This window comes from Xenopus laevis, chromosome 1L, assembly GCF_017654675.1.
Source record: "Xenopus laevis strain J_2021 chromosome 1L, Xenopus_laevis_v10.1, whole genome shotgun sequence".
Taxonomy (NCBI): domain Eukaryota; kingdom Metazoa; phylum Chordata; class Amphibia; order Anura; family Pipidae; genus Xenopus; species Xenopus laevis.
The window spans coordinates 156,096,483-156,115,799 of NC_054371.1; the positions used below are offsets into that span (position 1 = coordinate 156,096,483).

General features: G+C 39.3%; 1 protein-coding gene across 2 annotated transcripts; it reads right to left on the reverse strand.

Moving 5' to 3' along the window:
* Nucleotides 1–697: 697 nt before the first annotated feature.
* Nucleotides 698–18,440, reverse strand: LOC108715302 (telomerase protein component 1). Of its 2 annotated transcripts, XM_018260350.2 has the most exons (15): nt 18,338–18,440; nt 16,921–17,088; nt 13,608–13,792; nt 12,973–13,297; nt 12,788–12,906; nt 12,292–12,550; nt 12,085–12,193; nt 11,790–11,926; nt 10,931–11,122; nt 9,475–9,687; nt 8,733–8,933; nt 2,107–2,328; nt 1,885–1,980; nt 1,196–1,284; nt 698–903 (listed from the first exon to the last, which is right to left on the reverse strand). In XM_018260350.2, the coding sequence occupies exons 1-15, from the start codon at nt 18,392–18,394 to the stop codon at nt 783–785; spliced, it is 2,493 nt and encodes an 830-aa protein (XP_018115839.1). In that variant the 5' UTR covers nt 18,395–18,440; the 3' UTR covers nt 698–782. The 2 variants fall into 2 exon arrangements, with proteins under 2 accessions (XP_018115839.1, XP_018115847.1); XM_018260358.2 differs by lacking the exon at nt 9,475–9,687.
* Between the last annotated feature and the right edge of the window lie 877 nt (nt 18,441–19,317).

A 19,317-nucleotide genomic window follows, 5' to 3' on the forward strand; every position in this document is an offset into this window, starting at 1 on the left:
TTGATAAACGGGCCTCGCCGTGTCAGGACAGCAAATGTCTCTTAAAGAAAAATGGTTTTTATTTCAGACGGGAGCAACAGGTTGCAAAATAAAAGCAGTTTTAAAAAACAACAAAAATAGCTTTCAGTAGCAATAACTATACAGCAAAAAGATGATGGCAGCAAAATTACAGACTTCTGAGCAGGTAACTGTGTGTGTAAGTATGCACAAGCTTCTGTACATTTGATTGCCAGACCTCTCTTTGTGTCTCTCTAAGATAGATATCCAGAGAGACCAGCCTGGGTTTTAGGGGCTACTGGTTAGCCACCTGAGGCTAATCACATCCAACTGGCCAGCCTATAGCACCTCACTCTGCTACAACAGGATTTATGGTGACCTGTGGGCCGTGGGCAAATACCAATTTTGCCCACTTTCTAGTGGAAGTTTAAAATGATGAATTTAATGATTTATAACACAACGCAAGTGATCCATATCTACAAGAGCTTTCTTTCTAATTAGATGTATGAGAAAATCAAAATCACCTTAAATGCATATCATTATTTTTACTTATACTGTATGTACTGTATGCAAGTTATGTGCTAGATTAAGTTTTAGTCATTTGTCATCCTAAATGCACAGTCTGAACAAAGTCTTTAATCTTCAAGAAGCTCTCCATGCTGTATATGTTATGTTCACATAAAACACTTTGGTAAGAATAACCAGATTATTCCTTTATTATTAAAAGCATTGGAGGACAAAATCCAAGTAAGGGTGTTGGGTCTCGTAAGGGATTTAGACAATCTTCACAACTTTATTGTTATACAGGTTTGGGAGAAACCACAGAAGTTACACAAGAGGCCTGGTGATGGTTTATTAGGGCCGAGGATTGGCGTTTTACACACCAGACACTCAGAAACACCATGCCTAAAATAAACAAGAAGAGCGTTTAGTGACAAACCCTTCTATTTAAGGGAAACATTTCAAAAATATATTTGTGATAGATTTCTCTTTTTTTTGCGTTTCTGCAGCCAAAAACCAAGCATTGCAGAATACAACACTAGAAGTTTTCACTGTGCTAAATAGTCCACTGTGTCTCTCTCGCTCTGTAATACAAGTGGTGCAATAAAAACTGACTGAATGTGGTGTAACTGTAGGTGTGTGTGTGTGTGTGTGTGTGTGTGTGTGTGTGTGTAAAGGATAACAAGAGTGCAGTTACCTGAAGTGCTGAGGACACAAGAATGCTTCCCTTTCATTGATCATGACAGTGGCACCACAAACAACACAGCTCTGTTTGTTCAAAAAAAGCTGCCGAGAGCCAAAACATGCAATTACTCAGCAGAAGTAATATGGCAGGGCATTATAGCACTGAAGCACATGTACAGAGATAGGGGGAACTAACTTTACATATAATGTGCAGAAAAAAAACAGTATGAAGATGAAAAAAGAAAACAATGAAAAGAAGAGATGGACTGGAATTAAAACTAGAAGAGTACTTTTAGCACCAGGCCCGAACTGGCAATCTGTGGGTTCTGGCAAATGCCAGAGGGGCTGCTATAAGGTCCCATTGAAAGTCAGTATTTAGTGGGCTGGTGGGGGCTGTTTGGGCCTCTGTGTGGGCTGATTGGGCCTCTGTGTACCTGAAATGCCAGGACCTATTTTACTTCTCAGTCCGGACCTGTTTAGCACATGCAAGTTTTGCCAGGTATGGGATCTATTATCCAGAAAACTTGGGGGGTTTTGAAGAAGGGGTTAACTGTTGTGTTATCTGGTTCCTGTATCATAAATCCCATGCTTGTATTTGGCATAAATCCTAACATAGAAAAAAAATCATGTAGAGCCATCAGTAAAATACCATGAGTATAACAACAGAAGTGTCCTCAGGGTCCTGTCAAACATTTCCCTCACCTGGCCAAATGCTCTGGTCTTCAGAGAACAGAATGAGCAGAGGAGAGCAGGAGACCTGGGGAAGCCATCCCTGCATACTTGAGAGCATCGCAAAACCTGCAGTATCATCACATACAAATTCATATTTAGTGTCCTCTGTACATCATGTGTGTAAAGTTACAACATAAGACATTGAGAGACAATCAAGTTTAGCCATGGACTGCAAATTATGTCAACAAATACCTTCATATATTGAGCGCGCATTTGTGCAGGGATGCAGAGGGCCCGTGGGTCTTTCCTTAAGAAATGAATCAAGCGTTCACCTAACTTAGCCTCTTGCAGCAGACGTGGCAGCTGGGACACCACAGTCATATCATCTGAACAGCGGTGCTCATAGTAACTGGACATGCTACTTAGATATGGCTGCCGGGATGCCTCTGTTTGTAGCAATGACAGCTCTATTGCCTACAGTCAAAAAATATGCAAAGTATGACAGATCAAACAAAGTACTCAACATGCAAATAAATGATGAAGGCTGATTATGTGAAGAACCTCTCTGTATTTGTTTAACTTATAAATGCATCAATAGAATGCAGGTTTCTCTGGTGATGGAACACATGTTCAGTTATGTACCAGTGTATGAATTTCTGGCTCCATTAAAGGCGACGTCCACCCCATAACTGTTTTTTGTACAATGGAAATGTATGGAAATGGAAATGTAGAGAACTTTCCAATACATGTGTAACAGCAGCCTAAAGCTCAATTCTCAAGCAGCACCTTCATATAAACTAGGGAAAACAAATAAAGGGGAAAAATACAATCACCTTGTAATATTTCCCTTATCCAATAAAACATAGATAAATGTATAATTGACCTTTAAACCCAGTAAAATTGAGAGCTGCAATGACCCTGAAGGGGTTAAGAGCTATTAGTAAGTGGTTTCATCATATTGAGCATTTCATAGTCCACCGATTGTATATTTTGCAGCAGTGGATGGCATGTTGTGCGGTTTGCTTCATATTCACACCAGATACATTTCAGCAACAGCTACATGCTTGAATTAAATGTTTACCTCGCTAATATTATTAATGACATATAAAAGGTTTTGGCTACACAGTACTCTAGGCTGGAACAGGGCCGGATTTACATAATGGGCGCCCCTAGGCCCACTGTCGTTCGTCGCCCCTATCCCCTCCTCTTTATTTGTACAAATTTTCATCATCTGGAGTGGAGCAAAGGGATTGGCGCACAGGAAATTTAAAAAATGATTGTATCTCCAGCACATCCCCAGTGTTTTTGAACTAATGTGGGTGTGGTTGGGCAGCATGCCGCCCCCCTAAAATCCTGCCGCCCTAGGCCCAGGCCTAGCTGGCCTTTCCACAAATCCGGGCCTGGGCTGGAAAGTCTGAGCAACAACCAGATATTGCTAAGAGGTTAACAGAATCCAGTTCCCGGCTCAGGTCCATATAGGGGCTATGTCACATTCTACACTAATTTACCTCCACAAAGTAAAACCATTCCATTTTCACTTTCAGAAAAAATCATCTACTGATTCAACTACAAGGTGTGATTGACAATGGATATACTGTAGCTCACCTAGTAACTACTAGGATGAATTTGTATATTTAAAATTTCTCCATAAAATCCTCAATTTTCATATAGACCATATTCAGCCTCCACTTTGGAAAAAGAACTGTACTGAATAAATGTTACTGTCCCTCTACTCAGCAGCATGTCAGACAGCCCCAGACTTGCAAGGTTACTTTATTGCTACTGAGCTAACCAGTACCTAATGGTGCCTAGAGCCCAAGGTAGACAATGCAGCAACCTTTTTGGATGCTCCTTTACTGGGCTCCCTGGAGGAATGCTGCAGTTTAATACTCAGAACTCATATTGCTTCTGCACATACTTCCATACTTAAGAAAATGACAGTATGTTACTGTTCTCAGTAATATGCCTGTTCTCTGTTAGGTGCAGTGTAGGACTGGGACACCTGGGGCCCAACCAAAAACCTTTGACTAGGGGCCCACCATTTAATCTTAGACCAGGGGCCCACTCTTAGTACTATTATTCTTCCTTTCCTCACTCATCTATTCTCCTTTTCTTTACATACTATGATCTATTATTTCATCTATTTAGCCACTTTGTTCACATAGAAATAGGAATGGCCATGAAATAGGCCAAATGTCTAGCAGCATAAGGGCCCACTGACACCTTGGCCCACCGGGACTTTTCATGGTATCCCGGTGGGCCAGTCCGACACTGGTTAGGTGAGAGGAGGAAGATTCTAGCAGCAGAATTTAAAACAGACTGCATGAAGTGTATGTACAGTATGTGCATCTTGGCTGTTTTCTATTTTTCCCTTCTGTACATGGCTGAAAAAAGTAATAAAATTATGAGTTACAAAAAATAAGGAGAGAACTACCTTTCTAAATATGTAATGCCCACTTTTGGAAGAAAATGAAATTGTCCAACAGCTAGTAAAAATCCTTTCCAGAAGGGGACAATGAGGTATATAAGTGTGTGAAAAAAATTAACAGCATACATGATGTTAAATGATACCCGATGTTTAAAGGGAAAGTAAACCCCAAACTAAAAATTTGCCTAATAATAGAGAACATAATTCTAAGCAAACTACCAATATAGAAACCAAGAAAAGGGACCACTACTGCTCCGCGTACTCCAAACCAGGTGCTCAGTCGAACAGTGCCCCCACTGCTAACATCCAATAACTCAGAACAGGTAGACGGCACTTCTGGAATAGGTTTATTGGGGTTGCTGCTGTAGAACCTAACGCGGTCTGAGTTATTAAACTTCCAATATATGTTTATTAAAAAGTTTAGTTGCTTTTAAAGTTATCTGTACAAACAACTGCTATTGAAAGCAGTCTATCTCCTGGTTGTTTCTTTTAAAAAAAGTATTAGTTCCCCAGCAAAGACAGGTCGGCTAATCAGCTGTTTGTCTTACATTGTATCAACAGTCTGAGTCATTAGGGCAAAGAATAGAAAGGGACAAATACTGCTTTCAAAAATAATACATATACAAATAACTCAAAAACCATAGAAAACTTGTAATGAACATATATTTCTGTTTTATTTTATTAGGCAAAAATATTATCTTTTGGGTTGACATCACCTTTAATAATTGTTCAAGATGTTTGCTGATTTGAAAATAAATATTTAAAGAAAATAGCATAAATGATCTGTATATGGTTCAAAGAATACCTTCTTATGCTGCTCAAAACTGACACTAGCACATTGTATGAGCAGGTATATGTAGGTAGTAGGTAAACTCAAAACCTGTGGAATACACCACATGGCCAAAAATATCCAGACAACTTTCTGCTTAACATCTAATTCAGAAAAGCTGGATATGAAGTTAGTTCACCCTTTCTTGCTTTAACAGACTTGCTTTCTACTAGCTGCTGGAAAATTGTTTTTTTTTTTCCATTTAGTTGCAAGAACATATATTAGGTTGGGTTGGCTATTCAGGCCTGCCTTACAGTCTGAGCTCCAATTCATTCGACAGTGTTCAATTGGGTTTAGGTCAGGTCTTAAGTGAGCCAGTTGAGGTCTTCCACTCCCGTCTCAGCAAAGCAATCCTGCAGGACTTTGTAAACAGGCTATTATAGTGCAGAAACATGCAAAAGCCTTCCCCGAACTGTCATAAAGTAGGATGTCAGGAATTATCAAGGATGTACACTGTAGCAAGATTTGATTTTTACTGGAACCAAAGGTACTAAGCAAAACCACTAAAAACAGCCCCAGACCATTATTCTTCTCCACCAAACTATTCAGTCTGCATTATGTATTCAGGCTGATAGTGTTCTCCTGGTAACTGTCAGACTTCCAGACAACTGACACTAGGGTTACGGCAAATCACAGTTGGTAAAAAAAACACATTGCATAGTAGCCCGATGTTGCCTCACAAGGCAAGTGCTACTACGAGATACATATGTGAATGTCCCATCTACTATTACCCTAAAGCAAATCTCATGACTCCAGAGAATGCTTTTTCATTGCTCAGGAATGGTTACCATTACTCCAGCCAATGCTTGGCATTGTACATGGTTACGTTAGGATTGTGATTGGCTGCTTGTAATCAAAACCTCTTGTAAAATGGTCTACAAATATTTCTTATGTTCATGTTTACACACTATGTGCTTCAGCAACTGGCAGTCCCTTTCCAGGTGACTGGAACTTTGAGGTAAGTACAGACTTGTTGGAAAGGTGCCATCATATGATGTTGCCAGACTGAATTTCTCTTCATTTTTACATTTAATTGTCAGTGTGTGTTGCTGCAGATGTTGTGGTCGTCCTTTATTATACTTCCGTGTCCAGATACTTTTAGCCATGTAGTACAGGTATGGGACCTGTTATCCAGAATGCTCGGGACCCGTGGTTATTCTGGATAAGGGATCTTTACGTAATTTGGATCTTCATACATTAAGCCTACTAGAAAATCATGTAAACATTAAATAACCCAATTAGGCTGAGTTTGCTTCCAATAAGGATTAATCATATCTTAGTTAAGATCAAATACAAAATACTATTTTATTATTATAGAGAAAAATGAAATTATGTTTTACAGGTTTGGATTATTTGGCTAAAAATCTATGGGAGATGGCCTTTCTGTAATTCGGAGCTTTCTAGATAACGGATTTCCGGATAAAGGTTCCCATACCTGTACATACATTATCATTCTCCCTACTTACCGTTCTAGTCTGCTGATTATCTTATATCCACTTCCACAATCCACTTAAAATAGCGAGTGCTAATTCTACACACAAAGGGCTGTCTCTTTCTGTTGTTTGTTCCATTGTTGTTATATTCAGCATAAAAAGCTACATAACATATTTACAGATAACTGATCATTATAATTTATAGTCAGGATTTATACTGTAATTAGAACAGTGGGAGAAATAAAGGAGAAAAAAGAGCTTGTTCAACAAGAGAATGGATTCTATAGGGATATAAAAAAGGTTTTCTTATATTTGAATATGCAAATTGAAGTTAATATTAAGCTTGGTATTTTGCAGTTTTTCGTGTCGACAAACTGATATTCGGCTAGATCCAAATACAATTTTTCTGTGCATTTATAATACACAGAAAAGTTAGTATGTTTAACTGAGAGAGTTTAGAGATTAAATTCAGTAATTGCCCTTAAAATAAATAACTTTCTACTACAATTATTTTATTCAGCCATTAACTAGATATAAATTCCCCATCGTATCTGAGAGACTTAAATTCCAACCTCTTTAAATCAATCTGGTCATAAGCCATGCTCTCTAGTTTAGCCACAAAAAGACCAATATAGGCTGCAGGTTAGGCCACTCCAAAGTCAGCAGGTCACTGGCCGCTATATAACCTTGCGACGGACGAAAAATGGAAAGATATCTATCTAGTTAAAAATCCCATCAAGCAAAGACCTCATCACATGGTACACCTCTGACTGGTCTCTGGATAACATCAGTCCTATTGGGGGTGGCCATATTGGGCAGAGATACACTTATTTGGCTAGCTCTCGAAGGGAGCAGATTTCAAGATGTATGGCCAGCTTTAGATCAACATCAGACATCCAGTCTGAGGGAAGATTGAGCAGCTGCAGCAATAAGAAATTGAAAGGCTGGTACCTGAACACATAGCTTGGCTTGTTGTACACCTAGTTAGCAAAAAAAACAGTTGTGTTTTATTTTAATGGACTTATATTGTTAACTTAGACAGGAATGTGTAGATATCTTGCTAAATAAAACTGCTTATGCTAATCGCACACAGGTTGAAAACCCGAACCTTCCACCCCATGTTTATGTGTGCACTGAGAGGCATGGGGCCAGCCTGTTAGCACACACACAATGTTAATGTATACATTTTTGTGCTGATATCCGCTCTGCGTGTGCACTGACATGCAGACCCGTGTCTTTCAATAAACATGCATACCTGGGACGGAAGGCATATATACTCCAGTAAAGAAGACAACCTGTGTGGCATCTTTTTATAAATCCACTTCTACAAATTTAACCAGGTTTAAATGCTGAGACAAAAAAACTGTATCAGTAAACCTATATGTGTGGATAAAAATAGAAACAAAAGTTTTTCCAAGCAGGAAGATAAGAGGGGAATGGGTCTCAGATGTTTGACATAATTTAGATAAAATACCTATGGGGTCCAGTAAACCTTTGTGTCATAATGTTATCTGTGTATATGTGTAAAATGTTCTTCACATACTTAAATATAATCTTTCTTACCATGACCAGATGACTGGTATTTAGTCCTGCAGTGAAACCGTGAGAAAACCTCTGGACAATAATAATATAATAATAATAATAATTATGTTCCCCCTAATTCCATTTTGGATGCATAACCAAAAAATATCTGATTTTCTGTCCTTCCTTTGTGTGGTTCTTTTTTTTACTGTTCTCTTGTTTTTTTATACCTCTGTTATAAGTACAGGTATAGGATCCCTTATCCAGAAAGCTCCGAATTATGGAATGGCTGTCTCCCATAGACTCCATTTTTACAAATAATCCAAATTTTTACAAATGATTTCCTTTTTCTGTGTATTAATAAAACAGTACCTTGTACTTGATCCCAACTAAGATATCATTAATCCTTATTGTAAGCAAAACCAACCTATTGGGTTTATTTAATATTTAAATGAATTTCTAGTAGACATAAAATCATGAAGACCCAAATTACGGAAAGATCCGTTATCCGCAAAACCCCAGGTCCCGAGCTTTCTAGATAACAGGTCCCATACCTGTACTATAAATATAAATTACTATAATATTTTAATAAATATATACAACTCTAATATCTTTGTACACTATCTTTAGTCACTGTCATCTTAGCTCCAAAATTCCTACTACTTACCTTTACAACACTACCATGGAAGAAACTAAGAGTATCTCTCCCTCTGTGGTCCTGGCCTAACCGTAATAGGCAACCCAAAGTTCTGCGAAGGGCAACCCAGTGCAATGGTGGTATGTCAGGACCACCTTCTAGCTCAGATAGTGCTCCACACAGGTCTCTCTCAATGCCTCCCTCAGGAGAGCAATGCATCAGGCACAGTAACTGTGTAAAAAAAGAAAAACATTGCAAAGCAGGTGAAGTTACTCTGGACAGTGTAATGAAAACTGTAAGTGCAAAAGTAGGTTATGGAACAACAGGGGTGCTCTGTGCCCAGGGAACTAGAGCTCTTTGATCTACTTTTATACAGATTAAGCCAAGTTTGCATTTTTTGATGAAAATCTGCTCTGTGTGCGCACTGACAGAAAGTCTGTGCACAAATGCGGGGACCAAATTGGTGTTTTTTCTGACTGCGTTTCCCAGTGGAGAAAACCCAATTCGTGTCATAGGCTTAATAATATAATGCCAGACAGAACAAGGGAACTCTCGTTAGTGACGCACAGCATGAGTGTGTTCTTTGCTGCCAGGATAGTTTGAAGAACTCACAAATAAATTGTCAAGGATTTGTTTAGTCTTATAAAGGGCTATATACAGTCAACTGCTAACTGCTGAACACATATTCTACAACATTTTATATATATATATATATATATATATATATATATATATATATATATAAATATATACATAGCATTTACCCAATTACCTTTTTCACTCTAGCTGCTAGATCCTCTTGTACTAGACGCTGTATAATATTTCCTAAAAGCCCTTGTAGGGTGTTAGGGAACCCTGCAATCTTCTGGGTAAGTGTCTCAAATACTCCAAAGACACGCAACTCCTCACAGGCCAGGGAGAGCCATAGTGGGTTCTGAGAACAGGTGTTTTGCAGTAAGAGACTGAGCTGATCAGTACTTAGGGACTGAAAAAGATTGAGCAGAACAAAAGAGTACAGAATATAATTGTTGTTCACCTATGTTTTCTGTCTGCTTTTTATTTTAATTATTTGCTGTTTTGCCCACCTATTTGTTCATCTTCCTATATTTTTCCCTTGAAATTTTATTTTCAACTTTCCCCTATAAAACTGTTGGCTTGTGTGGGTCCCCAAAGCAACTCGTTTGACTGAAAAACTCTGAAACAATTGCATCAGGGATGACTAACCAAAATGCTAGTCACTAATCGGACTTTAATTTTTCCACACGAAAGTCAGTGATGGAGGGCCTGTAATTGCAGGTATTATGGCTGAACTGGTCATTGCACTATATAATAAAATCTATTCAGCTAGGACTTTTTTTGACCCCTGTCTCAAAGTTTACAAAGATTAATCCCTTCTCTTCTCCATTACTGTTTGATTGTGCTGTGCATTTATGGGCAGTTGTGCCAGCTGTGTTGCATGACAATGAAGAAGCCAAGAATATTTTACCTGGATTGCCAACTGACCTTTAGACATATACAATCACCCTAAAATGGATGCTGTCATGGGAAAACATGTTTTTTCAAAACGCATCAGTTAATAGTGATTTTTTAATATTAAGTTTTGAAATCTGACATGGGGCTAGACATATTGCCAGTTTCCCAGGAGCCCCCAGTCATGTGACTTGTGCTTTGATAAACGTCAGTCACTCTTTACTGCTGTACTGCAAGTTGGAGTGATATCAGCCTCTTCCCCCCCAGAAGCCCATTAGCAGAAAAATGGGAAGGTAACCAGATGGCAGCTCACTGACACAAGATAACAGCTGCTAACAGCTGTTAAAATCCAGGTCCCACTGTGACTAATTCAGTTACATTGAGTAGGAGAAACAATAGCCTGCCAGAAAGGAATTCCATAGTGCAGCACTGGCTCTTTATGGAAGCACATGACTAGACAAAATGACCTGAGATGGCTGCCTACACATCAATATTACAACTAAAAAAATACACTTATTGGTTCCGGAAATTAAATTTTATATTGTAGAGTGAATTGTTTGCAGTGTAAACAGTGTCTTTAGAAATAAAAATGACACCATAAAAATCATGACAGAATCCCTTTAAGTCCCTTTGGTTTTAGTACTGTACTAACTCCCAAATGTTATTTAATTCTATTATGTTTGTTACTTTGTTACTTGTACTCAAAAGTTCCCATACTTTTATCCTAACAAATGTGTTTCTTCATACTCTTCCTTTACCTTGCTGTAGCGGGACAGAAACTTGACAGCCAATTCCTGAGAAGACTGTGGTGATAGGAGTTCCAATTGCAAACTGAAAGGTGAATGTGCATTAGTGATAGTACTGCTAAAGACACATCTGCAAGAAGGTGGTAAGAAACCATCTGTGGTCAGCCAGGACAGGAGATCTGAGACATCACGTGGATTAGATAGCTGCGAAAGGGTAATAAAAAATCTATATAAATACTTAGATTTACAGTGTATATAAAAATACATTGCTAGACTGCTTCCCATAGAACCTTAACTTTCGGCAAGCATGAACATCTTCAGCTTAATGTGTAAGATATATTTATAATGATGAGATGAATATCCAAATTAGAAATGGTAACTTCCATATACAGTGTCCATGTAGGTACAAAAAACTATTACACAGTAAGTGGACTATTTAAATAGAATAGGTGTGTCTCGTAAAACTCTATTATTATTACTCTACTATTTAAGTATAGCATTCACTTTTTCATTCACTCGCCTATCTAGCCTTAATCTTGTTACCTTTATTGAGTAATTACTCTCTATACCTCCCTGGCAGTATTCTCATACTGTACAAACAAACAGGCCAAAAAGGGGTAACACAGTCACATAGCTAATAAAATGTACCACAGTAGTAACCTATAGCATATACAGTAAGATATTCACATTTTCTAACTTGCACCATACCATTATTTCTCTTGTGAGGCCAGACTTTAGAACCAGGGATCTGGTGCAAAAGGTGGTCTGCCCACCCCCTTCACTTATCACTTACAAGTGACTCCTACAAGTTTTGTAAATCAATAACCACTAAGGTAACCCTAAAATTACAAGCTGAAATAGCAAACATTACCTGGTTTACAGCATCGATAAATAAACACAGAGTTTTGTTGGGTGAGACTGGACTTGATTTTAGAATTTGCCTCATAACTTCTTTAAGGTCCTCATTTCTACTACAATCTCTTAACCTTTGCATAACATCCTCACGCTCTTTAAACAGGAGAGAAAAAGCATTAAAAAATTAGAATAAATACAAAACGGCGTAACAATTGCATTATTACAAGCAGGAATTTCTCTAGCTTGAATTTATTGGTTACCACTCAAATTTTGGAATTGATTTAAGCATCTTAACTTTGGAAGAACGATACCTGGGCCAGCTGGCAGGACATGGCAACAGACACGCATTGCAAGGTTGCTGAGTTGGGCAGATGAGGGACAACAGCCAGTAAAATGGTAAAATACCGACATGTTAGGTATCTGTTAATTTAAAAAAGTAAGCAAAATATTAAATACTCTATCTAGAAAACTATATTGTCTTTGTGTAATTATATTTTCTATAGACGCTACACCCTCACCTCAACAGCTCTCATTAAGCAGGCAGCTAGTAAGGAGGACTTGCCCATGCCAGGTTCTGATATTATCTGCAAAACAGGGGTACAGGGAAGCTTAACCCCCCCTTCTGCTTCTGTAACCACACAGTTTATTTGCTGTGTGGAATCTTTGAATTCCACCTGTAGGAACTCAAGAATCCTCTGCACTTCAAGATCACGACCCAGAAAAAGCTGGCATCTCTGCTGAAGGAATAATTGGTGTTGTGTTTCCTCTGTCTGTTCCCTAAGAACACAAAAAATAGATAAATAGCAATTTGCATACTTTGATTTTATTGTGAATGTATTAGTCAAGTGCATAAATAATTGGAGGAATATTGCACTTTACTGTACCCTGCATAAAGAATGGTGCTGGTTCGTCTGCTATATACTAAAAAGATAAAGAGCTGCTGGTGTGTCTACATAAAGAAACTTAGAATATACATCCCAAACGACCTGGTGTGTTGCCCTGACTGAATATTACCAAGATGGCTTCTCAGTTTCAGAAAAAGCTTCCGTATGCCCTGGAAAGGTTTCTATGATCCTTGTCTTGAGGAACTGTAGAATCCAGGAAGTAAATTCACAGGAGAAGCCCAATCTGACCTAAGAAGCAATGCACAATGAGAATCTCTTTTGTCTTTAATACAGAATTGTTATTAAACTGAATACCTTTTCTGAACCTGAAGTACAGTCTTTGCCTTGCACCTTGCACTTATACTTCAATATCTGCTTTGCAGTAAAGCGGTGGCACACATGTTGCTTCAGGGACTGCATCAATAATGCCTTCTGGCCTGTTTCTTGATATTGTGTTAGCTCCTGCAGAGGCAACTGACCTAGAAAGGAAGGATCTCGAAAGCAAAATGCAGCATTGGGATTGGAGTTTCTGTAAGCACCATGAAGAATCTCCATCCCTGTAATAGACATGCCAGGTATCCAGTGGTACTGTTCTACAACCTCAGAGGGAACCTCAGAAATATCCGGTATCCAGCCAGCACTATGAGATGGGATGGCATTAATCACTTACTGTAACAGGCAAAAGGTATGTCCTGTTCGTTGAACTCATGTAAGAACATGTTTACTGCAATTGGACAACCAGCTCAATAAGAAGACTTATGTTAAATAAAATAAACCACATCCACTTATACATCCATTATGATTATCATAATGTTGCTTCAATTTTATTATACACCAATGAAAATAAAATGCCAATCACCCTTGCTGGCAAAGCTGAATGTATGAGCTGTTGTATTATGCAAACCATACAGAAAAAAATAATTAATGCATAAGACTGGATATGTGCTTACCGCTCTCCCAGCAATATTACCATCAGGGGGTTTTCATATGTGTCCTGCTTACATCTATCCAGCTCACCAAGGCAAGTGGCCAGAATTTTGCTGGAAGGTGTGTCTTGGGGTATTCCCCATCTTAAATCACATTCTACCAGGCAGAGATTGCGGGCCTCACACCACTCCCTGAGCTCTGGGAACACCTTCACAAGGTTAAAGACACATGTATTTGTTATAAGATAGAGGTTATATCAATATAGTAACAGGCATCACCCAACACCATCAGTCTAAGTAATGTGGAACACAAGGAGGGATTCTATTTTTGCATAATCATCCACACCATTCTCCTTGTACTTGCATTCTGAATTTTGGAATCACCAAAGCCAAATGAAAGGCCTCATTCCCACACTACAGCTTTAATTCTGAGCATGATCCTGAAACTGATACTCTTAAAACAGCCAAAATGCAATATAACTGTGCAATTATGCAGACCTTGTTTTTGCATACCTCCCAACAGGTCCGAACTGAGAATTAAAATAGGCCCTGGCATTTCAGGTACACAGAGGCCCAATTAGCCCACACAGAGGTCCAAACAGCCCCCACCAGCCCATTTAATACTGACTTTCTATGGCACCTTATAGCAGCCCCTCTGGCATTTGCTAGAACCCACAGCATGCCAGTCCGGGCCTGCCTCCCAACATTTGAAAACTGTAAAGAGGAACAAAAAGATCTGTTGTGTGTAGCGGAAACATGTTGGCCATGCCCATTTTGTGACCACACGCCCAGAATACTGCATCCATTTTACAAAATTTGGCAGGTTATGGAAAATTTGAACACATTTCTGAGGGCTTTTAGCGTCATATTTTATGTTATTACAATTTTGCTAATGAAGGTGAAATTTCCTAATGAAGATGAAATTGCAAGTCTCCATTCCCACAAGAGACCTGCTTATCATAAATAGTTACAATTGTATCTTTGTTTATCTTAAAATAATTACAAATGTATCCAAGTGCAGGTGCTGAGTATTCGGGGCTCTCTGGCAAAAAGCCTCTTGTTTGATTAAGTTTTATAAACTCTGTATCTTTTTCTGGCGTCAGTGCAGGAGATGAAAGGCAAATGCTGGACATTTCACAAAAAAAAACAGGACTGCGAGCTGAGCTGTGAAAATTGGGACAGTCCCGCAGAAAACAGGACAGTTGGGAGGTATGTTTTTTTTCAATGGAGAACCAAGCAGTGGCTCCCTCTCTTACTTTTCAAATATAGCATCCTTTTTCCCTCCAGGTGTTAGCTAAGCTTCCCTGCAGTTTCTGCTGGTTGCAGTTTCTTGAGACAGTTCTGCAAACCCATAAGAACAGACTAAGCCTGACCATATAGTGCATCCAGTCCTATGCCTCGAGGGAAAAGGCCAATATGGACCAAGACTTACAAAGGTCTTGCAAAGATGTTTTACTAAGTTACAAGATGGTGACCCCCTGTGGCCAACTTTGAAAGCATAAATCATTTGTTTGATTAGGCTTGTGGTTAGGTAAGTTCATGTTTATGTTTAGAATACAAAATACAGCATTTCTAGCCTTATTCTATTTTAAACTTTAAGTGTATAACCAAATCTTACAATAACCAACCAATAGCTAATTGTCCTGTGTATAGCCATCTTTATATACGAACACAAACAAGGGATGTATATGCAAATTAGGGACCGGGAGGGAAATTTTGTGACTTTTTGTCAGAAAACAAGGAAGTAAAAAATGTTTTTCCTTCTCACCCCTAATTTGCATATGCAAATTGGGGTTCGGATTCGGTTTGGTATTCGGCTGAATCCAAAAAAGTGGATTCGGTGCTCCCCTAACACAAACGTAAACTTTATTTATATCCCGTGGGTCCACCAAACAGGTGAAACTGGGGGCCACAAATGATGTATGATTTATGTTGCTTATAAGTCCAGCAGTATTCATCCTGAAGGAAGTACATAGAACTTTAAAACGAGGCATACTAGGTTGTAGTTCATTAAAGGGGGTTGGGAACCTTTATTGTATGTAAAAAACAAGAATGTAACAGTTAATTTTACTTGTTTAGATATAGAAGGACTGTACTTTAAAAAGTAGTGTTTCTGGTTACTTTATTGAAAATTTCTGCAAAATTCCTACGCCCATCTGTTCCACTTCCTGCTGCATCCTTTCCCAGGCTGTGCAGGGTAGCCAGTGGCACTCAGCACACTGCACTGTAGGACAGGAACCAATCAGCAGCTAGGCTGACCTGATAGGAAACTTAACCCTGTCTTTGCTTGTGTGACTGCAGGCCTGTGATTGGCTATCCCCCTCCTACTGTGCTTCTGGCAGGGACCGTTAGGACATGCCCATCCCTCATTTGAAATATGGACAGGGACAGTCAACATCTATAGGGAGCTCCAATAAAGGAGCTATTTTTAAAGATAATATAAATTTTTAGCACAATGTGACACCAACACACATTATTCATAATTGCCTACAAAATTAGGCTTTTTTTTTCCGCTTATCCTATATGTCTCCTTTAAATTAACGTTTAGTAAGATGTAGAGCTTGATATTCTAAGACAATTTGCAATTGGTTTTCATTTTTTTTTTGTAGTTTTTTAGATATTTAGCTTTTTATTCATAGTTACATAGTTACATAGTTAAAATGGGTTGAAAAAAGACAAAGTCCATCAAGTTCAACCCCTCCAAATGAAAAACCAGCATCCATACACACACCCCTCCCTACTTTTAATCTACTTTTATTAAGCAGCTCTCCAGTTTGCAGTTTCAGCAATCTGGTTGCTAAAGGTCCAAATTATCTTAGTAACCATGCATTGATTTGAACAAATACCTAGAATATGAATAGGAGAGGATCTGAACAGAAAGAGGAGTAATAAAAAGTAGCAATAACAATAAATGTGTATCTTTACAGAATGTTTGTTTGCAGGGCTGGATTTACATAGTGGGCGCCCCTAGGCCCACTGCTGTTTGTCGCCCCTCCCCTTTATTCGTGCAAATTTTCATCATCTGGACTGGAGCAATGAGGATTGTCGCACGGGAAATTTTTAAAAATGATTGTATCCAGTGTTTTTGAACCAATGTGGGTGTGGTTGGGCAGCATGTCGTCCCTCTAAAATCCTGCCACCCTAGGCATTATGTGAACATACTGAGCTGCATATTCATCAATTTCTTAGATGACTTGCAGACACTTTTTAAAAACCAAGTGCATAGAACAACAGGTAGACAGCTACAGAATTTTGTGTGTTCCTACAGCATGCCCACAGCTCAGAGCAATATGGGTACTTAGCTAGCAGCTATTTTTATCAGTTGCAGAGCTATTACCTGCTTTATAAGTACTTCCCTCTCCGAATGAAAATCTCCAAATGTTGACGAGACAAAAACTCTGACTGTTTTCCAGCCCTTTAAATGTGAACATGAGGAACTGGGCAAGGCCTTGGGGGTCCAGCTATCAACAATGCTCCACATCTCATCCAAATCTTGAACTGATTCCTGTAGAAAACCAAAAAGCACATAATTGCCCAGTGGCATTACCAGACCTAAAACATATAAGCAGGTCCGCCATCAGGGGGGCATAGCTGTACCAGGCCCCAGGGCTAAATGGGGGCCCGGCTTTTCTGGAAAGTTCATGCAGTGCATAAAAGAACCAAAGCCACAAAAAGACCCGAAGTCACTAAAAGACCCGAAGTCACAAAAAGATCCGAAGTTGAAGTCCTGAAGCCACAAAAAGACCCAAAACTACAAAAGGAGCTAAAGAAGCTGAAGAAGAACCTAAGGTAAGTTCCACTGAACACCAAAGTTTTTTTTTTTTTTTTAAATTTGATTGAACCCCTTGCCACCAATAATTTTTATTTATAAGGGGGGCCTTGACCACTAATGTTTTTTTAAAAAACTTTTCTGTGGGACCCTGTCCGACTATTTTTTTTTTTTTTTTTAATTATAGCGGGCCCTGACCACCAATGGCTTTTTATAACTTGTGAGTGAGGGGGTTTACCGTGTTTAGTGCTGGTGTCTGTGTGGACTTTTTACTGTGGTGTGGACCGGATCTAGGTGGGCAGGGACCAGGAGTTCCAGAAAATGTTGTTGTACGGGGCTCCGTGAATTCTGATAGGGGCCCTGCATATCAGTAATAATTTCTGAGAACTACGCTGTATGTGGAGATAATGAGTAAACTCTTGTATATTTGTTCAACATTATTTTGTAATATTTATTGAGGCGTTAGACAGGGTTGCCGGCAAGCCCCGCCCCCGTCTGCGACGGAGGGAGGGGTGAGCCACAGAGGAGAGGAGTGAGCCACGGAGGGGAGAGACTGAGGGGAGGGAGAGACAGCAATGTTGGGAAGGGTGTCAGGAGGGAAGCAGAAGAGTACGACTGAGAAGTGGGGACTGGGGGTAGGCAGAAGACAATTTTAAAGGTAGCTGCCCAGCGCCCCCATCATTGCACCCTAGATCTCAAAAAGTATACATATAGATTAAGGTGGGGTAATTATGATGATGGAAGAACATAATGGAGGGGGGGGGGGTCCAGTGGGACATGGACTGGCAGCTTCAGTAAAGTATTGGTAAAATAACTTATTCGAAAAAGTTTTAGGAGGCAGGAGCCAGAGGGCTTCTGTACTTGGGCCCATTAACTTCTCACTATGCCAATGATTATATAAACATGCAACGTGCTTGTTAGTAATGCTTATAAAAAAGAAAAATGGCTAAACGACAGACGAGTGCAACTAAATGCTGCCCCATACCTGCACTGTCCCTGAGCCACTCGCACGGTTCTTCATGCTGGTGACTGCAGAACCCATACTCCCGTATCAAAGCAGCGCTTCCATGGAAGAGCCAGACGCGGTTTCCATAGTAACCGAGTCCGGAAGTCAGCTACAGACGCGTGCTGTCATTTACGTGCTTGGGACTGTCGCTATTTTCATGGTGCCATACACTGATCTGAAATCACCGGGAGATGCCTGTCACGGCCACCGCTCAGAAAGTCATGTGGCTTTAAGGAGTGAGCTTTTTTTTTTTTTCTAGTTTGTCACTATGGGGTGACTGCATAGAACGCAAAAGAGTGGGGGGGGGGGCGCTGCGTATCTCTTCCTAAACCTGTTATGGTGTGAAATAAGTATATAATACATAAGCACCATGAATATCCTATAATGAACCCTCGTACATGGTGTTTATTGCTTTCGTATTTATGACTGCCTAAAAAACAAACCAGCTACCACATTTAATTATATAGTTCTAGCTCTCCCATTGAATGCAATATATTGGCAGTGAAATCTATCCCCCTCCCCTGTTGTCATATTTTCTCTGTTGTTCCAAAATAGCCTTTAGTGGTCCATTGTAAATGAAGTCAGGTAATAGTACCTTTGTCCTGTGAAGAGTCAAACTGTTTCCATTAATCAGGGAGGAGCCACAAAATAATTGGACTACATTTTATAAAAGTAAAGAATAAAATGCCCATGAGTAAAGAGTAGAATGGCTTACTTGCTTTGATTTACCAGTGTGCCTCCAGAGCACTGAGCAGATATTGATTAGGTAGGGCATCATTTTTGTCTTAAAGGAAACCTATACCCCACAAACAATGTAAATCTCTATAAAACATATTGCATAGAACAGCTTATGTGTAAAACCCTGCTTCATGTAAATAAACCATTTTCATAATAATATACTTTTTTAGTAATATATGCCATTGGGTAGTCATAAATAGAAAATTGACATTTTTTAAAAA